The sequence below is a fragment of the Onychostruthus taczanowskii genome, unplaced genomic scaffold (assembly GCF_017590055.1).
Source record: "Onychostruthus taczanowskii isolate IOZ18803 unplaced genomic scaffold, ASM1759005v1 scaffold142, whole genome shotgun sequence".
NCBI classification, from domain to species: Eukaryota; Metazoa; Chordata; class Aves; order Passeriformes; family Passeridae; genus Onychostruthus; species Onychostruthus taczanowskii.
In genome coordinates, this window is record NW_024498597.1 from 263,159 (window position 1) to 283,707 (window position 20,549).

The following is a 20,549-nucleotide window of genomic DNA, read 5'->3' on the forward strand; positions in this document are numbered from 1 at the left end:
AGACACTGAAGAGAAGCCTCTGCAGCCGGTTCTCCCGGGCCAGCCCTGCTGGGTGCCACTGCTCCTGGCACACCCAGGTTGCCATGGGTAGCCCTGTACAGGTGAGCCCACAGCACTGGGGCCCCCACTAAGAGGCACCGATCACCAGTTGTGCCACGTGCAACCGTTCCCTGCACCCCCATGCCACCTCCCCTTCCCCACCAAGGTGGCAGTGCCAGGGACAACAGTGCTGGGCTTCAGTGCCCCGGTCCCACGGCTTTATGCTGCTGGATGCCGTAGGGAAGCCAGTATGGCCGAGTACGCCCTCCCTGCGTCTGCTCGGCTTTGTGCTGGTGAGTTGCTGAGAAGCCCCTGCACCAGCGACCTCCGCAGTTTCTGAGACTCTGGTACACCCAAGCCACCTCCTGACCCCAGCGGCCGCACTGCTGCCACCAAGCCAGAGCCCTGCACTGTCTGAGACCCCAGCACAACCCAGCTAGCTCCTGACGCCTCCGGCGGCCGTGCCGCCACCACTGAGCTAGCGAACCAAGTGGTTTATAAGACCCTCGGACAACCTGACCCTTAGACTGGGACAGCGAAAACTGGAAGTTACTGTGCTGTGTCCCCTCTGGCTGCCACTCAAATGGACCAGGTCCCACTGGCATTTTTCCACTTGGGAAACACCGGTCTGCAGCTCCCACTTGGGAAACCTTGCAGGATCCTCCAAGCGACGGCTTTTCTGCACTGGGTCAGCCCCCAATCTTCAGCGGCGCCACGCACGAACCACGCCTAGCACGGCCGCCATCGCCTCTGTCCCCGGTGAGTTGGTAGGCATCAAGAGCTGCTGTACCAGGTCCCCACACGGGTTCCCGCCTAAGGCCTCCAAGACCCTGCACAACCGAGCCTGTCTCTGACCTTCGGCAGCGCCACCGCTGCTTCCTCTGGGCCCGCGAGTGTTGGGGGTTGCTGTGCCAGGTCCCAGCTTGCTGCTACCCACATGGCCTCCCGATGCAGTTTCTGAGACCCTGCCGCTCACACAAGTACAGTCAAACATCCCCTAAATTTGATAACCCTCAACCTGGCACCCCCAGGTGTTCTTGAGCCCCCCAAAATCTCCGATCAGATAGCCAGAGCCATCAGGAGCACACATCTCAATGCCAGGTTCCAGTAACTCAATGATTGAGTTCAATTACTCAGTTGCTTCCTGGACACGGTTTTGTTCAGCTCAACACAGAGAAAAGAAACTGCATGAATATGTGAAGCCATGAAAAGAAGAAAAGAGACTCTGCCTCAGGCAGAATAAACTGTATAAAACTACCCGGACAGGGACAGCCTTCACGAACAGAGGGGGTCCGATGCGATAGAGATCGGACCGGTGTTCACCCAGCGCCGAACCTGGGGACAATGCTGTCCCTTTGATTGTGGCTGTCGAGACTGTATATCGGTCGCAAAATAAATTCTATTTTTTTATTTGATTATTAAATTGGATTGATCAATTTTTACCCATAACACTGGGAATGGGGGGCCTGAGCACTGAGCTGCGGAGGCTTCCCCACAACCTGTTAGCATAAAGCCACACGAGCAGAGGACCACGTGAGTGGCTCAGCAGCTGCTTTTGCTGGTGTGCCATGGGCGCCAAGCCAAGGTGGGAGAGGAGCGGCAGAACCGACCCAGTGGCACAGGGGTCCCCGGACTGTAAGGGGGTTTTTTATTTGCTTTTGTTTTTCAAAAAGGTAAAGCTTCTTCTTTCTTTGTCCTTCCTTCCTTCCTTCCTTCCTTCCTTCCTTCCTTCCTCCCTCCCGGGAAGGTGGGCCTTGTTGAGAGGGCCTGTAGTTGACTGTCAGGATGGGATTGGGAGCCAGTAGAGAATCCCCGATGGGTGAAGGAAGAAGTGAAGAGATACCAATAGATGTACCCACAGATAGCCCACTGAGAAAGAAACTAGCCTAGTGGAATTATGACCCTAGCTCCAGAGATAAGGAAAAGTACATGGCAGTTTAGTTTCCTGCTCCGAGCGCTGTAATTTTTCCTTATTCATGTGAGAAATGGCACTCCTAAAATGTCAAATGTTTATTAAACCTTAACAAAAAATACAACAAAGGACTGAATAAGGAAAAATTACAGTGCTGGGAGTCTCCGTAACTAGCAGTCACATGCTTGTTTTCAAAATGGATGCTCTGCCTTTTATACTCTTAGCACTTCCCAACATTTTGTCAATCAACTCTTTCTCTGGAGATTCATGGAGATTACTTTCTTACGTCTTGGCTGGAGGCCAGCTCATGTTGTCATGTTGCGCCTCCTGGTAACAAGGCAGCGCTCCCAAATGCCCTCACTACCAAGGCTATTACAAGGGGGACAGAAAAGAAGACTATGGGAGGACATATTACAGTAATTTCACTACACATTTACAAGACGTTTCTTAACATACACATAATATCCATCTCTTAATTGTGAGAACCAACCATCACATTATTCATTTATAACATTCTGTCTTCTGTATTTTTGTTAAGGTTTAATAAACCTTTGTAATTTTAAAAGTAAGCAGAGTTTCTCACATCAGGATCCATGTGGTTGCTGTGAATGGGGATCTTCCATTTTGTTCCATGAGCAATCCTGCTGCAGTTTGGTTTGAAGAGAGAATCCTGAGTGGACAGGGAAGAAAGAGACAGTAATCTTAGCTTTTTTATACATAAATAAAGGTTACACGGCAATTGTAAGCTTCGTGAGCCTTCTGATAATACATGAATACCAGAAAAATTAATCGACAAACACCAGAGGTTTATGTCCAAAATGGAGACAGAGGAGTCCTTTTACTTTATTTGAATAAAGGGAGAGGCCATGGGGCATTCCCCATGAGGTCTCTCAAAATTTTTGGAGGACACAGCCTCTTTTTATCCTAATTTTCTGGCCACATTTCCCCTCTCTCTTTCCCCATTGGCTGAGATACTTGAGAGGTACAGACTTCCCAAAATGCTTAATACCCCCTTCTAATGTAAACCACCCCCCACCCATCAATGTGTTCGCGGGTCCCAGCATGAGGGAAGAGATGAATCTGACTCCATATTTCATAGAAGGCTGTTTTATTATATTATGGTATTATATTATATTAAAAATGCTATAGTAAAGCTATACTAACAAGAATAGAAGAAAGGATTTCATTAGAAGGCTAGGAAAGGAATGAATAATCAAAACTCGTGACAGACTCAGAGTCCGACACAGCTGGCTGTGATTGGTCATTAAGTAAAAACAATTCACATGAGACCAATCAAAGACACATCTGTCGGTAAACCATCTCCAGACCACATTCCAAAGCAATCAGATAGGTGATTGTTTACATTTCTTTTCTGAGGCTTCTCAGGAGAAAATCCTAGCGAAAAGATTTTTCATAAAAATATCATGGTGAAACCCCCCCCCCCCCCCTTTTTCTTTTTCTTTGTTTCTCTGTTGTTTCTCTCTAAATCCAGAGATGTAGCAGTCTTGGGTGAGTAACAGTCTGTGTCAATAAGTGGAATTCCTGTGGAATGTATGGTTCTTTCACCTCTCTGTATCTAGCCTTATCTACCATCAGGCACACAGTTTGTTTGTAAAAATACCTCCTTCTCATTCCTTTCATGGATCCATACAGGGTGAACTGCAGAGAGGCAGCACAGCTGCAGCTGGCAGCCCTGAGGCCACTCTCAGTGGTTTTGAGGTCAAAAAAGGGAAAGGTGGCTCTCCATGGGCTGCTATAGGTGAACTTCAACTTCCCTTGCTCTGGTGCTGTCAAGCAAAATGTATGAGGTTGGAAGGAGTTTTTACTCCTCTGATCTAGCAGGTAAGGGGCCGAGAGGAAGATGTAGACTGTGATTTGGGGAATGGGGGATCCATGAGCCAGCTTTGCAGTTTCACCTCTGCACATGTGGCCGTTGGCTCTGAGACTCTCTTGTGAAACAAATTGTTGGAGGTTAGGATTGCTCCTTTTGTTTTCTTTCTCTCAGGGATTTTTTTCCCATATGTTGCTAGGAGACAAAACTGACTGGTACTTAAGAGAGAAAAAGAAATTGCCATGATGCAGGGTGTCATAGGTAAAGATTGACCCAGCCAATTTAAATAAAAATAAAAAGTAAATTTATTTGCAACCGATATACAGTCCCAACAGCCAACAATCAAGGACAGCACCGACCCTGGGATCAGAGCTGGGTGAACTCAGGTCCTGCCCCTATTGCACTGAATCCCCTGTGATCACAAATGCCACTTGGCAGAGTCTGGTTTTTATACTCTTTTTCTTGCCTGCGGCAGAGTCCCTTTGTCCTTTCTTGGAGTTCTTCATATTCACGCTGTGTCTATTCCCTGTTCTGCTCTGGACAAAGCCTTGTCCAGGAACTGATGTGTATCTGCTCCTGGGTTCCGGAATCCCGCATTCAGATGTATGTCCTTGAAGGTTCTGTCTGTCTGAGAAGTACATCTCCATGAGCCACCAGGCATTCACACCAGTGAGAACACCCATCTCCTGTGCGGGCTAGGTCCACTTCCTATGGTAATGACACACCTCCTGCTCAGCTGCCAGCTGGCTTTCGCCATCCTGTGAAGCAATCCCCTTTTCCCTCGCTGGTGTGATTTTAAAGATTTCTATTTTATTCTTATATCCATATTCTATCAGCACGAATTACCATCATATCCATAACACAGGGGAAAGGGGTCTGGCTACTCTCTGAACTGAGGGGTTTCTTTTGGGTGGGCAGAGATAGCGAGAGGTTTGGGCAGGGGGAAGGGGCTGGGCACTCTCTCTCAGCATCAGGGGGGAGACAGGCTGTGGTTGCTGTGGGGAGAATTCCCCACTGCTGTCAGGCTCCATTTCCTGCTGTCTTCTCCTACCACGAGTGAAGCTCTGCTTGTGGGAGTGGCTGCACTGGGACCTTGTTAACACCCTACCTCACTGTGAAAAATGTGTGTTTTATGATTGGCTTTTCACAAATATTAAAATGAATCTTATACATGTTATGTTAGAAAGTTATGCTGCATTAATTTTTTTAAGTAGTGTGTTAAATACAGTTTTAGGTTACAACATAATGTTAAAATAGAAATTTTGTATGTGGGATATTTTTTTAAAGAATGGAATGAGATACTTGCACCAGATAGCAGCCACAGGACGCCTAAATCTTTCAGAGAAAGAGAGTTTTTTAAGAAACTAACTTCTTCCGGCCTCTCTCAGCCCTGAAGACACCATTAGGATTAAGAAGATTACACTGACCAGACAAAATCCTGTGTTTGAATGGAATTTATGCATCATGTATGAGGTGTATGAATATGCAACAGGCTGTTGTTTTTAAGGGTTAATCCTCTGTTAATGTGTGTCCCTTTTTGGGCTTATTTTGCCCAGAAAGAGGTACCTGGACTGTCCGTAATTCTTTGTTTTTTATTGTCTCATATTGTCCTAACCTCAATTGTTCAAATTTTTATTACTCTAATTATATTACTATTTGTATAACCATTTTATTACGATTAAACTTTTAAAATTTTAAAAACAAATGATTGGCGTTTTTCACAGTCACTAAAAAAGAACCTTCACCATCTGCTCCAGTGCCTCAGGGGAAGCCCTGGGACCCCGAGCCCTTTCCCTGTCCGAGGGAAGGTCTCCAGCCATGTTCAGGAACCAGGCTGCTTTCTGCCACTGCTCCGAGTTTTTGCTGCACTGTAGCCCCGCAGCCCTGCCTGCCGTGATGCCCTGTGGCTGCGGCTGCGGAATTTTCTCTTACATTTTGTCACCCTGGGTGTGCCCGCCTCTGCCGTTCCAGCTGCTTCCAAGGTTCTGCTGCAGTCCGTGTCGCCGTGCGGAGGTGCAGCGGCACCGGCTGTCCCTGAGGGCTCCACAGGAAGCCCCTTCTCCCTCCCTCCCGCCGGCCGCCCGCCAGTGCCGTGTGCAGAGGGGGCCGAGCTCGCGCCACAGCGCCCCCTGCAGCCGCGGGGGAATCATCGCCCGCCCCGCCCGGCGGGAGCCAGCAGCGCCCCTGCTGGCTGCGCCCGGAACTGCAGGGCAGGGGAAGGCGCCTGCAGCGGGAGAAGGCGGCCCTGGGGCTCTGCGGCTGCTCCTCGCTGTGCCGGGGCTGCCGTTTGTCTGCCGTGTTATACACACACACGCTGGCAAGGAACCGCTGTTCCTGCTCTCATACCTTTGGCTGAAAGCCCTGCAATTTCAAAGTTGTAATAATTCAGAGGGAAGGGGGTCATATTCTGCTTTCCAAGGGAGGTTCCTGCCTCCCTTGGCAGACACCTGTCTTTTGGACTAAGACAAAAATGCACTTTCCACTCAGTCCTCTCCATCTGTGCTGCATTCTATCACTACCAGAAGCCTGACCAACTCAGATCTCTCTCTCTCTCTCTCTTTTTTTTTTTTTTTTTTTTTTTTTTTTTTTTTTTTTTTTTTTTCCTAAATTAGGGACCAAAAATTCATGGTATTGTGAAGGGATATGTCCTGCAAGGGCCTTGTTCTCCCCTTGGGGGCAGAACAAAGAGGAGGAAAAGATTTACATTAAAAGCACTGAGCAAATCTTTATTATGAAACTTACATCACTTGCTGTCAGCAGTCTCCATGCAGAGAATGTGCAGACTAGAAGTCTTCCTGCCAGGGAGGGGAGCAGGAATACAGTTTGCACTGTGATATATGGTGTTCCTTCAATGGATGGCAATATAAGAGGTTAAAAATTACTTTGCAGGCTCCTGTTTGTTTAGGTTAGCATCTTAGTGCTGCACTGAACAAGAAACAGTGCAGGCAAATGCTGAAGAAATTACCTGGAAACCTGGCCCCTGTGGAACAGCCCATAAGGAATCTGTGGTGACTTTAGCAGCAGTGCAGCTGCTGCAGTGCTTGCAGAAAGCAGAGAACACTGCAGAGAGGTGAACACATCGTGCCCCAGGGTGATACAGGCAGGCAGATGGTGCTGCTCCGCGGGTGAGGTAAAGGGGCCCATTGCCAGGGGCTCTCAGGACACCAGGCCCTTGTACCATCCCTAAACAGTGCTGTTGAGCAAGGCATTGCTCCCTGCAGAGTGCCCTGTGCTGCCTTCTCCACTGGCTGTCTTTCACAGAATCAGAAAGTAGTCGGAAAGGACTTTTTAAAGGCCTTTTATTCCAAGCCCCCTGAAATAAACAGGGACACTTTCCACTAGACAAGATTACTCCAAGCCCTATCCAATTTGGTCTTGAACATTTCCACAGGTGGGCTGCCACAGCTTCTCTGGGAAAATTGTTTTACTACCCTCATAGTAAAGAAATACTAAAAAAATACTTAAGAAATCTATTCTAACCCTGCTCTTTGGCAGGAAGCCATTCCACCTCGTCCTGTCCCTCATTCCATCCCTTGTCCCAAAGTCCCTCTTCAGCTTTCCTGCAGTCCCTTTAGGCACTGGAAGGGACTTCAAGGTCTCCCTGGAGCCTCCTCTCCTCCAGGTGAACACCCCCAGTTCTCCCAGCCCAGCTCGAGATCAGAGGGGCTCCAGCTTTGGGACCATCTCCATGGCGACTTCTGGACTCCCTCCAGCGGCTCCACATCCTTCTGATGTTGGCTCCCCAGGGCTGGAGGCAGCTCTGCAGGTGGGGTCTCACCTGAGTGGGCAGAGGGGCAGAATCCCCCCTCACATGCTGCCCAGAGTTTGAACCCAGGTAACCCATGTCGCTGTAGCAAGTACCATCAGCACCTGCAGACTAGTCAGTACTATGGGCCAGAGGAGCGGCAAGTGAACGCGGGATGGGAATAAAGATCGCGGGAAGAGGGAGACGCGGCCTGGGGAAACAGAGCTGGTGCTGTCACTGTCCCTTCCCAGCCACAGCCAGGCTGAGCCGCGGCTGCCGAGGCGCAGCAGCAGCGGGGCTTGAGGGCAGGGCAAGGCCAGGCCGGACAGCAGCAGAGCCCGCGCTGGCAGTGCAAGAGGAACCGGAGCCAGGCTAGCGGAACGGCACCGGCGGCTCCCGGTCACTGCCCACGGAGCTCGAGCTGGAGCGGCCCGCCAAGAGCTCCTTCCACCCGAGGGCCCGGGGGCAGTCAGTCCCGGTGCGCCGCACAGGCCTTTCCCAGGGCCGGGTGCAGCGCCCGGGGAACGGTGAGATGGCGGAGCCTCCGGGATCCGCGGGGAGCGCGGGGTACGGGCGAGGCTGGCGTGCGCGGCCCCTTTAAGAGCGAGAACACCGCGGCGGCGCCAGGCACAGCGGCGGCCGCTCTACGCATGCGCACAGCCTGTCCCTGCGACTTATTCGGTGCCGCCGGCACAGGAGTAGCGTGCAGGGGTGGGGAATCGCGCTATAGCGGGCTTGCGCATGCGCAGGGGACTGCCCCGCTGTGCGCTTTGTGGCGCTGCCGGAAGCGGGTGCGGGCCGAGGGCGGCTAGCGGCGCTCCCGGTCCCGTGTGGCCGCGGCCCTGTGGCGCCGGCGGCCTAAGGGAGTGGCGCGCCCCGACATGTCTGCCGGGCTCTCGGCGCAGGTAAGACGGCCAGGCTTCCCGCCACGACGCCGTCGGGCTCTGCCCGCTTCGCCGCCCGCGGGGCCTATGGTGCGGGCGCCGCCCGGAGCCTCCACCGCGCTGACCTCTGCGCTGCCGCGGCGGGGCCCGAGCGGGGCGGCGATGGGCGAGCCTGTCCCCGGGGCTCCCCCAGCGCCTCGCGCCTGGTTGGTGCCGCGGAGCCACCGCAGGGCTGGCGGGAGCGACTCTCGATGACCCCCCACGGCCCAGGGCCCCTCTCGGCCCCTGCTCCGGCCCGGGCGTCGAGCGGCGTTTCGGGAGGAGCGTGAGGTGGTACCCGCGTCCTTCCTCCCGTGTGGAACCTGCGAGCGGGAACTGGACCTGAGGGAGGAAAAAGTTCGTGTCGCTGTTTCCCCGCAGAGTCCGACCAACAGCCCGCTGGTGCCGAGCGTGCCTGGCTCAGGCCTCCCGGGGTCTGCAGGGATTCTGCTTTCCCTGCCTCATTTGGTTTCTGGGCCCAGTGCATAGTAGATCCTTTTTGTTTGACAAACGGGCTCAGTAGCGAGGCTTTTCCCCGGAGTAAGGGGGCTGTGCCTGCCGAGAGTCCTTCCTGCTTGAGCAGTTTGGGGACTTCACGAGAAACTGGACTGGTGAATAAGTGCCAATGTAAAAGAAACTGTTGAGTAAAAATTTTTCTCAGTCGACTGCACTCTGTGGTCAAGTTCATTAAATAGTTTTTCGCACAAATGAGGGGTTTGAAAACTTGCTAAATTCTCAGGTGACTCGCCTGGAAGTTAATTTTCTCAAACCTACTGTTAAAAATGAGAGTGACAGTGAGAAGCAGAGTAGTACTGATGTCTGAGTAATGATGCTTGAAAGCAGAATAATAACCAAAACATACAAAATGTTTTTGCTTTCCTATGGCTCTGCTCATCTTCACATGTAACAGTATGCAACCTGTAGGCAGTGACCTTCTCTCGAGCAAGTGCCCTGCCTCCTTCTTTGGCCAGGCTGTGTGCAGCAGTGTTCCCAGGAGCTAGAAGCGATGAGGTCCATGAACTGGGAGTGCTGGAGATAGTGAGACCGGAATCCTGTGGCCTAAATGGCACTTTGTGTTTGAGACCCAGCCTTCCCTGTGGCGCATTCATGTATTAAATTCTGCTGTAGAAATGCAATAAAATCTGACAAATTTGTCTTCTCAGGGCAAGGGTAGCTGTGATTCTCTTCTCTGACCCTTGGTAGTGCTGTGGCTGAATGGCTTGGGAAAGGATGACAGGAGTTTGTTTTTTTGTTTGCCTCTTCTCTTCTTGCCTTGAATATAGACTTTAAAAACAATTAATAGTAACCTTGACAAGCATATATTTTTAATTCTTTAACAGAATACTTAAAGTGGCAACTTTCTGCTGGTCTTTCTCTCAGTCTTCTATCATTTTTATTTTTTGCCTGCTCTGTGCTTTGGCTGTTGTCCTTTACACACAGTGCATGCCTTAGGCAGAGCTAACCTGTTAGGTGGCTCCAGAGGTGAGCTACCAGGAGGGCTGTGCTTCCTCAGGCCTGGTAGGCTTAATACCAGAGGTGCAGTTAGTCTCAGCTAGGTCTAACTCCTCTTGTCCAACATGAACTTGGAGGGCAGTGGGACAAGTGGGCATATAGCAGCTGTTCATGCTCAGAATGTCACATGACTGAGAAAAATTGCTCATAAATGTCTGGTTTGTGCTTTGGGGGAAGGTGGGTTGTGGCAGGATGGCTTTCTGGCAAGAATTGTTTCCTCTGGAGAGCAGATGTTAGTACTGTTAGGTAGCAGAGGTCATGTTAAACCAGAGGACTGTCTTTTTTTCCAGGGAAGTAAAGCATATGTGATATCCCAGAACTTTGATGTAGATGGTTTTTTCTCTGGTTTAGGCTCAATTAGGCCTTCAGCCTTCCGTGAGCCTATCTCTGCTGATGGTCTCTGTTTGCATTTCTTGTACTATCTGTTCTGTCTGGTCTGCTTTTTTGGTTCTAGTAAAAGCCAAGAAGGATCCAGTTTTGGGACAGCTTGTCTTTGTGCTTGAAGTTCTTTTGCATTGTAGGAAAATAGTTCATTTTACATCTGAAGCTGCTTAACACAAAAGACTAAATGTTCATGATTGCCCCCAGCACTTCCCTCACTCAGTGCACGTTTTCTGAGGAACTGCTCTGTACATGAGCATTGATTCCCTGACCTCTCTCCTGCACATGCTCCGAACACCTCAACTTCAGGCTTGGACCTCCTGCACATGCCTTCACAGTAACTGCAGAATGTGGCACTGTTTAGTTCTCACTGTCTAACTTCAGTGATCCAGGAGTTTAAATATGTTGGCTGCAGCTGTTCATATTAAATCTTTGGAAACTGGAAATAGAACTTTATTTTTTGAGTTTTATGGACTCGTTATTCTTTTGTGCTCACTGGCTTCTGCAGTGTTTGAGAACTGAGGATCTTGGGTCTTCAATGCTGAGACATCCACATTCTGTGGTTTATACGGTGATAACAACTGAAGTTCCTAAGGTGAAACCGATTGGGAGGAAATACATTGAAATCCAGATGATTTACCACACTAGGGAATATTGGAATTAATGCTCAGTTTCATAGTAAATGAATGTCTCCTTGCTTTTGCTAGTTTTAATGCTGGTGATTTCTTTCCAGGTTTGCCTGTGAGAGTGTGAGGATATTTTATTTAGTGCAGCCTCCAGGAACATACAGTGAACATATAGCATACAAGAGTGTGTAAAACTGATGGTGAAAAACAGAGGTTTATTTATTATTCTACTCACCCCTCCTCTTAATCACCTTTCTGAGTGTCTTCAGTGATTTGAGCCCCAATAAGACATGTATGTGAAGTGCCAATATTCATCTTCATGAAACTTGGGAGATGTTAGCTGGGCAAGTGAGGGTGCTTTATTGAGGGTGCTTCTGAAATACAGAAGCATTGCAAAAACAGAAGTCAAAGGCAGTTGCGTTCTTGGTCTTCAGTTTGTCGTTGGTGTTTCAGTAGGTTCTGATAAATACAGCATCTCGGAAGGGAGGGAGTCCTGCTGCTGCACAGCATTAGGTGCTCTTTGTCTGAGGCAAGTTAGGAAGCTGTTGGTCAGTGTGTGGAATCTGTGAGGAATATTGTTTTGGATATCATTGGAGATTTTCCAACCTTTTTTAATTCCTTTTTTAAGTCCAGTTAGAAGAAGCTGCATACTAGATACATTTAGAGATACTCCAGTCCTAACGATTGCAGCCATTTCCAATTCAAGTAGCAGTTGAACTGGAGTCTTAAATAAAAAGTAGCTTCTAGTCCTTCCAAATAAAAACTTTTAACTGCTAAATGTAAGGGGGAGAATAGATCGATACCTTGATAAATCTCCCTCATAAGGATTTTGCATCTGAACCAATTACCTCTTTCAGTATTCCCTGTGTATTGCTAAAATGAACAGAAGGCTTCTTTTATGGCAAGACAAAAGGAAGCCTCAAATATTAACAAGATACAGGCTGATGATTAAATTTATGTATGAATGTCAGGCAGCAGGCTGGGAGTGCGTGGTATGAGATGTTTTGTTGTCCTGTTACTAAACCTCTTCAGCATGGCATATTGTATATATCCTGTTATATGTATCTGTTAAAAGTGCTACTCCTCAGAAGTGTGGAAGGCTCACCCAGAAGAGCTTTGCATCTTCTTTTCATTGTGGCAGGGAGCTGCATGAGGGCAGGTGATCATGTTCTCGTGTTCCCCTGCCTTAGTGCAATTAAAGTTTTCTAAAATGCAGCAGGATTCTTCTAGATGAGAAAGCTCCCGCATAGGCATAGCCTGCCATTTGCTTGTATGGTACAGCACTTCCACACACCGGGGCACCCTGCTCTGGGTGGCCGCAGTGAGCGTGCTGTGCTTATCACACGTTGATCAGCTCCTGCCATGAGCCGTTTACTGCCAGCTGGAGGGCAGGCATGGAAAAGACATGCTGTTTTGTCAGTTCAAATCAGCTTATTTAAACCAGTGTTCCTCAAATGCTGTTACAGGGTTACATGCTTCTAATGAACTTGTGTCACAGGAGAGGAATGGAGAGTGCTTCCCCTCTTCCCTTGTGGGACAGCGGGTAGGGACTCTGCTCTGGGGATAGAGGCAAAGTGCTGTGGGGATGCGAGAGGAGGGGAAGACTTGGAAAGTGGATTATATCTTGCTTCTGTCCCTTCTGCTTTGACTCCAAACACACAATGGAGACTAAGATGGTGGTCAGGTAGGAGAGAAGGGGGAAGATGACGCATGTCTGTGGCTATAGGATATGAAAAGAAAAGATACCAGTATGGAAACCTAGATAGTGGAGCTAAGCAGTGATCAAAGCCATCACTGAGGATTGGGATTTTGTAGGTGTTGTTTGGTATTTTGTTTTTTTGTTTGGGTTTTCGGTTTGGTTTGATTTTGGGGGGTTGTGTGCATGGCTTTTCTGTGTCTTGGAATTGCCATTTTTCTCTAAGCCTAAGGGTTTTGACCACAGTGATATGAGCATTCCCCCTGCCTCAGTCCCCAGAGGAGGCAAGGTTCCTGAAGGATGGAGGGATTGTACATCCTGCAGGCTGCTGCTGCTCTGGTTAACTCACTATCAGATAAGCACATGTGGTTGCTGTCTCAAACCGCAAAGGATGTAGTTTGGAAGACAAGATCTTGCTGCCTCACTTTTTTGTCTCCCTTGAAGGAAATCATCAGGCTTTTTGCATAGGTTTTGGGTATAAACATTTGGGGAGTCAGCTAAATAGGCAGATTGTTTAAATAGGCTTTTCACTAGGAATGTGTATTTCCGGTCCTGGCTTTTTGTTTGGTTTTGGGCCAGTGAATGTCTAAGGGAAGTGCTCAAAATATTCCCTGTATAACTGACTGGCTTCCAAATTGTACTAGGTAAGTGTAGTTGGCAAATGGATCTTGGAGTGCCATGTGTGACAGCTTGAGCTGCTCTGAGCTGTGTCTCTTGAAAACTCCTTGCTTTTCTCCTGTGCCAACCCTGTTTTCCTTGTTCACGCGGTCACCTGGCACAGATAACGGATAAAAGGCTGTTGATTCTGGAGGGAGAGGAGGAAAAGGAGATGGCGCAGTCACAGTTCTGGTGGCTTAGGCTGCTGTGGTCCCACCTGCTTCAGCAGCAGTTTAGCGTTGTTGTAAGCCTGTACAAAGCACTCTGGTGTCTGAGGGATGTTCCTGCCACCCCTCTGGCCCTGGGTCCTCACTGCTCTGTTGTGTTTGCACAGATGTTTCTCATCTGAGTTAGATCAGATCTCTGCACGCGTTTGATGTGTGGATCAAAATTGGCTGTGTCTCTGAGCTGCCCAGAGCACTGCCCAGACTGGTGCTGCCTTGCCCTGCCTGTTCCCAGGGCAGGGGGTTCTGGCCTGGCTCCCTGCCCTGCCCCATACAGCACAAAGGTGTTGTGGGTGCTGCTGGTGCAGCACGAGCCGCTGCTCAGGACACAAGGGTGCTGCTGCCTGGAGATGGACTGTGGGAGCACAGCTTAACTTCTGCTGCTTCTAAATGCCTCTCTTGGTTGAGGTTTCACAGCAATGCCAGAATACCCATCCCAAGCTCCTATCACTGCAAAAACCTGGTTAGTTCTCGGTCACCTTGGCTTCCTGATCTCAAATGGCAGTGAGGGGAAATATGCAACTGCAGTTGTGCTGGGATTGTTACTGAAAGGAGAACTGTGTCTGGTTCTGAGAGCACTGCCTGGGAAATTTCCTAGTGGCTTTTCTGTCTGGAATCTGTGGGACAGTTGTAGATTTTTATGGAGTGTGCATTGACTTTACAAGGATGTGAAATGCACCCCAATGCCATAGATTTGGAACCTGTATGTGCTGTAATGGAACTATAAAGTGGTGCTGGGTTTAAGCTAGTGGTGCAGCTAAAGGCTCAGCCAGTCCTGAACTCACTGCAGATAAAGGGCACTCTTCATTATCATTGAATTGCGTTTTCCAGCTACCAGTTTCGAGTAGTGCCTGCTGTAGAAATACCTTATGAATATAAAAGAGGCTGAGTTTTTTCTTCTCAAATGACTAAGGTTTTCCTGGAAGTTTCCTGGTGTCTCTTTTTAACTGCTGTTGAGGTGAAAAAGGGAATGGGGTGAATTGCAGCCATTGCTTCATGAGCAGAATACTTGTAGAACTGTTTTCTACTTACCTAAAGATGTTGTGTAAATGGGAGTATCTTTCCTGCAAAGATGGTGCAAGCAGAAGTGTGAGGTGAAGTCACTTATCAGGTTTAAGTATCTAAAATGGGCATATAGTCCTGAGCTGAAACTTGCTGTAATCCCTGTAATCAACCTGTGTTAAAGCTTGTCTTGGTGAAAAACATACTAAGGTTGAAGAACAACTGTTGGAATGTGTTCTGGATTGTCAAATGTGTGAAATTTATATGTGCATCTTGAATTTACAAGGGTCTGGATTGTGATACACAGCCTCAGTTTTGCTAACTCGTGTCATAGACCTGTAAACTAATTGTCTCTTTTTCTTCCTTGTCCCCAGCTGTTGTTTGGATTGTAGCATAGAGGCACTATGTACTCAGAGTGGAGATCCTTGCATCTTGTCATTCAAAATGATCAGGGGAATACCAGTGTACTTCACAGCTATCCTGAGAATGTGGGGAGAGAAGTGGCAAATGCAGTGGTGCGTCCTCTTGGACAAGCTTTAATTACATCATCTGTTGGAAGTGAGAGTTTACTAAAAACAGACAAAGAAGTAAGTGCTTTTCCTTGGAGATGATAGTTTCTTTCATGTTGGAGTGACAGTTTAATAGTTTTCTATGGCCTCTTATTTTTCTCTCTTTATTGTCCCAAGTTTTATGAAATGTGTTACATTTTTAGTTTAGTGATCTCCATAGGGTTTTTATTAGCAACTAGATCATAGCAAGAGTGTACTTCATAACTTAATAGTAAATGTTTGCCTGAGCTACTATACCAGGAAATTCAGGCTAAAGAAAACCAACAAAAAAACTCAAATCCATGGACTTACCTTCAGTTTTGAAGCAACAGTATGCGACTTCAAAAAAAAGTCTTTGTATAGAGCAAGTATTTGTTAGAATTTGAAAATGTTTCACTAGCAGCTTTTGTGTGTTCCGAAGAGTTCTCTCTACAGTTGAGATCTAAGAGATTCAGGATTTAGAGAGTGATTTGCCATTTATTCATATTCTTCATAATATCATGATACATGAGTTACTGGTTTGGTGTTTGCTTGCAGGATATGTTAAACAGAATTGCCCATACAACATAACTACTGTTGCTTTATTTTTTTGAGTTAGAGCTAATGTGGTCTTACCAGTACTTACTTACCAATATTTATTTTTAATAACTTTTGCTTTGTGTTTGTAGGTAAAATGGACTATGGAGGTGGTTTGTTATGGACTGACCCTGCCTTTGGACGGCGATACTGTGAAATACTGTGTGGATGTGTATACAGATTGGATTATGGCTCTTGTGTTACCTAAGGACTCTATTCCTTTACCTGTTATTAAGGAACCAAACCTTTATGTTCAAAGCATTCTCAAACATCTCCAAAATCTCTTTGTACCAAGGTGAGTGTTAGGGATTCCAAGCTATTTTCATAACCTGAAAGGTCAGAGGACTTATGATGTGTGGAGGCTCTTGAGTAAAATAAGACTGCTACTGCTGCATGCTTAGGAGGAAAGTGTTTCTTCAAATGTCTTTTGTAATTCTGCAGTAGCAAATTGAGGTTTTGCTGCTGTGGTTAGGTAATTAGAATCACACATAGTTCATATACTTGAATGTGTATTGTCCCAAGAGGTTCAAGATTTATCTCTCTTGGATGACTGGAGGGTAAGGAAAAAGCAGAAGTGCATTGCTGTGTGACCATGTGCTTTTCATTGTGTAAAACTGAGATAAACTAAGAGAACATCATGCCCAGCCCTTGTTAGTCAAGATTTCACCATGTTTGTGATGTACTGAAGGATCTTGCTGCAAGTGTCTGCTCTGTGCCTGCATCTTGCTGCCTGTTAAATGTGCATGGTTATGCTGACTGTTGTTCCTGGTAGCTTTGAAAGAAGCTGGTGGCGGAGTGCTTGCTGCCTGACATCCTTGGGTGGTGGCGTTGAGGTAGACATGTTTCTAGGTCTTGTACACAACTACGTTGTCAGAGTGTGCAAACATCATTGCCTTATTTATAGTTTGTGGTAAGTTTACCTGCTGCTGTTAGACATAGGTACTGGATAAGTAAGATGAAATAGCGTCCCTGAAAAGGTACTTAACTTCAGATCAATGTTTAGAATATGTCTGTAAACATCAGATCATCTGCTTTTATCAGCATTAAATATGTGTCACTGCAGGTGGCCTTCAAAGTGCTCAGCTGCACTTGGGTCACTTTAGAAAAGGCTTTGTTTATAAAGGACTTTGAATAATAACTTTTGCAAATTCAGAGGAGTTTTCTCCTGTTTATTGATTGCTTTGAAGTCTACCACCTACTCTTAGCTTCTGTTGCACTTAACTTGTAGTGAAAATGCATTTTAATTCCCGTTAAAGGATGGTCAAGGCAATGACACAAGTCTGAGGAAAGCAAGCTTCTGGATTAGATTGTGGCAGGAGGTTGTCTCTAAGCTTTAATAAGTGCAGAATACAGTCTGCTGTCTGGAATCCTTTGTTCCCTTGGCACAGCAGAGAAGAAATTCTTCACTAGTCCATTAAATAGTTGTTTCTCTGATCCCTTGCTTGCTCTCACACTGGGGGCCCTAGTAGCAGTCAGCTCAGTAGTACGGTTTCTTTCATGCTGTTGGCACAAGCTTCAACTTCACCCTTCTCTCCCAAAATCATTGCTGGACCTTGATGTAGGCTGGTAGACTATGCGTGATAGTTGTTGAATGAAATAATTAACACCTAGAGACAGGGAGGGCTGAAAAATCATTAGCTATACTGTAGTACAGCTGTTTTGTAAGTTTTTCTTTCAAGAACCTCTGAGATGTATCTTAAGTGCTGATTTTTCATAGCTGCTGCTGTCAACACTTGATATTCAAGTCCCTACTCTCTTTTTAAGTTTTGTCCTCCAGGGTGCTGTGTTCAGAATTCACTCCAGCAACAGGAGAAATTTCTGTACTGCAAATGGAATACAGAACTGAGTTGTGCACACCTGCCTTGAATAAAAGCAAAGATTCAGACTTAGGTGTCTGTGGTGGGAAAGAGGAGAATGATTTCTGGGTTTACCCAATTGATGCAGGTTGCTGATGGTGGTGGACTCATGTAGAATACTTACCCAGGAGGTGTTACAGCAACCTGTGTTGAACTATCATCTCCTAGAAAAATCTGTTCTTGTGTTGAAGATATTAAATCTTTATTATAAGCCCATGTCCTGTGGAAGGTTGTGATTAAAATAGCTTCCTTTGTCATCCTGGTTCTCTGGAAACGATGTAGCTGTTGGTTTGGCTGCCTTTAAAGTGGTGGCCCAGAGCTGTCCAGGCATCAGACTCAGATGGTGACATATAGGTGAGGTGCAAAACACAGCGGCCTGAAGTGGGCACTTCAGTGTAAATGGCATCTCAGGAGCTTGTGTACACCCATACAGAGCAGGTGCATATAGATTATTCTAGTCTGAATGCTCAGCTGAATCAAATGTTTACATGCACAGTCCTTGAAATAGTGTGGTGCTGAAAGAGAAAACTGAAGGCTGAGTGAGCCAAGTTAGCTTTCCTCTATCTGCTGCAGTGATGGAGGAGAGGATGTTTGCCTCCTTCCCTCTTGCACTAGCCTTCTGTCCATCCCGAAGAAACCAACACGGTTGACATATTTGAATGGTCACCAGGCAACCCCCAGTCTTTCAATCCCTGGCAACCCTAGAATATCCAAGAGGTCTTGAAGATGACTTAGCAGTAGTGGTTGTTACTGCTGTCAGATAAAGTTTTAGTGCCACAAACACTGTTAGAAAGAAATATGAGGGCTCTCTCCCCCTGTATTGCCTCTCCAGGAGAGTGAAGTACAGATATCCAGGTCCTCTGCAGCAGAAATGTCTGGAATTGCTTGAGAGACCATGGAACGTGTGACTGCCAAAGTACTTTTTTTTGTAATAACTTCATATGAGTCTCGTATGAAATCATGGGAACAGTACTTCTGAAGGAGTATGGCCAAAAAGCCACAGTCTGTAGAAATCTAGACATCTAGAAGCCTAGAAATAGTGCAAGCAGTGCTTGCCACTGGGTCAACTTTGTAGACAAGAGGAAGTCCTAGATGGACAGGAATGTTTGAGTTGCCTTTACAAGATTAGTGCAGAAGTATCCTGTTAGCTTGCATATAAGCCCTGTTTTTTTATGGTTTCTCTAAGTGATTGGGGAGACAAATCTTGAAGCACACTTGGAAGCTTCAAGCCTATATCAATTAAGGATACCTTTTGACTGAAACAGTCTGCTCTGTTGTTGCTCAGGCAAAAAATAATGCTGTAAGCAAGGCAGGGCTCACTTATCCCAAAGTTTGTTATTCTAAAGAGAGACTCTGGGTTATGTTCTAGCACTAGCATCAACCAACCCGCTGAGGTCCTCAACTGTGGCTAGTAGTGTGCAGTTTTGCATTAGGCATTATCTTGTCTCTTTGTAATCTTTTTTTTTTCAGTACTATAGTACAACATTTATGCTATCGAGATAAAAGCTGATGGTATTTAGTGGACCAGCCCATTCTTGAGCTGCTTGCTATGCAACATGACTTGTGGGTTATACCACATTGAAGATGTTTGGTAGGAATCTGGTAATACTACTTAGTAGTCCAGTGGAAGGTAATACTTTTATGATTTTTTTGTCATCTCTTCAGTGGTGGTCGGAGGGATCACAAAATGATGCGTAGGTTGAAATATGTCTTACATATACTGCACTCTCTAATTTGTAATCTCCTCTTTCACCCTTTAAAATTTGGGCTTCCTCAGTTTTTTTTTTTACCAGTGTCATCAGATACTGTCCAGAATATGTCACATTACTGTTTTGTACCTGTTCTGCCTTGTCCAGATTAACTTATGGGAGGAGGTGATGTTGTTTTGTGCTGCTTCTGAGCAACTTTGTGTTGAGTGACTCAGTAGTGCCAGTGTGGATCTGATTATTACTAAAGGAAAAACCTAGGAAATATGAAACTGTTTCCTTTCTTCCTTCCTTACTTCTAACTGCTTACAGAAGATCTAGAAGGGGGTCATTAAATAGGAACATCAGACTCAAAGGAAGAAGTGATAAGAGTTGATTTGGAAACAAGAGGAGAACTAGGAAGAATTTAAATTATTTTGCTAACGATATGTTCTCCTAGTTTTGCCACTTGTGAATTAGGTATGTAGTAATTCATGATGTCTCAACTGGATGGTCATTGTTTGGCCCAAGATAAATCTTAGATGATGGATTGTGCTTGCTCTGTGTATTGAGTCTCACATGGAGAAGAGCGTTACAGTGCATCTTGTGCTCATTAAGGCAGAGTTAGGATGCCTAGAGACAGAGTTGAGGTGCACAGAAGCATATTGGCTCATGTTCTTAGGTCTCAATAATACTTGTTTCCTTTTGTAAGTTGAACATGCTGAAAGTGCATGTTACTGAATACATCACTTAATAGTTCTATTTCTCAAGCATTGTTTTTTTCTCTTGCAGACCAGACCCGGGATCCAGTCAGATCAGACTCTGCTTGCAGGTTTTGAAAGCTGTCCAGAAGCTGGCGCATGAGTCAACAATTATGGCAAGAGAAACCTGGGAGGTTTTGTTATTATTTCTTCTTCAGATCAATGACACTCTTCTAGCAGCTCCAACTGTGCAAGGTTCATGTTCATCTTCAGTTTGGTTCAATTAAATTAAAAAACTTCTGGCTCTTCTTAACATTAGCTGCCAGCAGGATGGGGCAACCCATTAAAAGCTCTTAAGAGCTACCAAAGCACAATAGCTCACTCCTAATTCTGCCCCTTTACTCCAAAATAAAGCATTGCCTAAAAAGACTGAATGACTTGGAGCTGAGTTTTCCTGAAAGTATTTTTGCAATACAGTGATTTTATACAGGAACAGATTGGTATGAGCAGTTTCAGACACTGTTGTTCCTGTTTGTTTCACTGAAACCCCTTTGTTTTGCTGTTCAGCCTGCCTAGTGCAAAATAATAGTGTTAGTTTTATTTATTTAAAAAAAGACTTCAGTATAGACACAGTG

General features: G+C 46.5%; 1 protein-coding gene and 1 long non-coding RNA gene across 5 annotated transcripts in view; one reads left to right on the top strand and one right to left on the bottom strand.

Annotated features, from left to right (window-relative positions):
- Nucleotides 1-2,362: 2,362 nt before the first annotated feature.
- Nucleotides 2,363-6,244, bottom strand: LOC121332624. Its single transcript, XR_005952178.1, has 2 exons — nt 5,715-6,244; nt 2,363-2,621 (listed from the first exon to the last, which is right to left on the bottom strand). It is a non-coding gene; the product is annotated as an uncharacterized LOC121332624 (long non-coding RNA).
- Nucleotides 6,245-8,288: 2,044 nt separating this feature from the next.
- Nucleotides 8,289-20,549, top strand: part of RALGAPB (Ral GTPase activating protein non-catalytic subunit beta) — a 62,973-nt gene continuing 50,712 nt past the window's right edge. For all 4 annotated transcript variants that reach the window (XM_041398187.1, XM_041398188.1, XM_041398189.1 and 1 more), the window contains exons 1-4: nt 8,289-8,432; nt 14,923-15,135; nt 15,765-15,967; nt 20,006-20,169. In XM_041398187.1, coding sequence (XP_041254121.1) covers nt 14,953-15,135; nt 15,765-15,967; nt 20,006-20,169 — 550 coding nt within the window. In that variant the 5' untranslated portion in view covers nt 8,289-8,432; nt 14,923-14,952. The remainder of the gene's footprint in view (nt 8,433-14,922; nt 15,136-15,764; nt 15,968-20,005; nt 20,170-20,549) is intronic.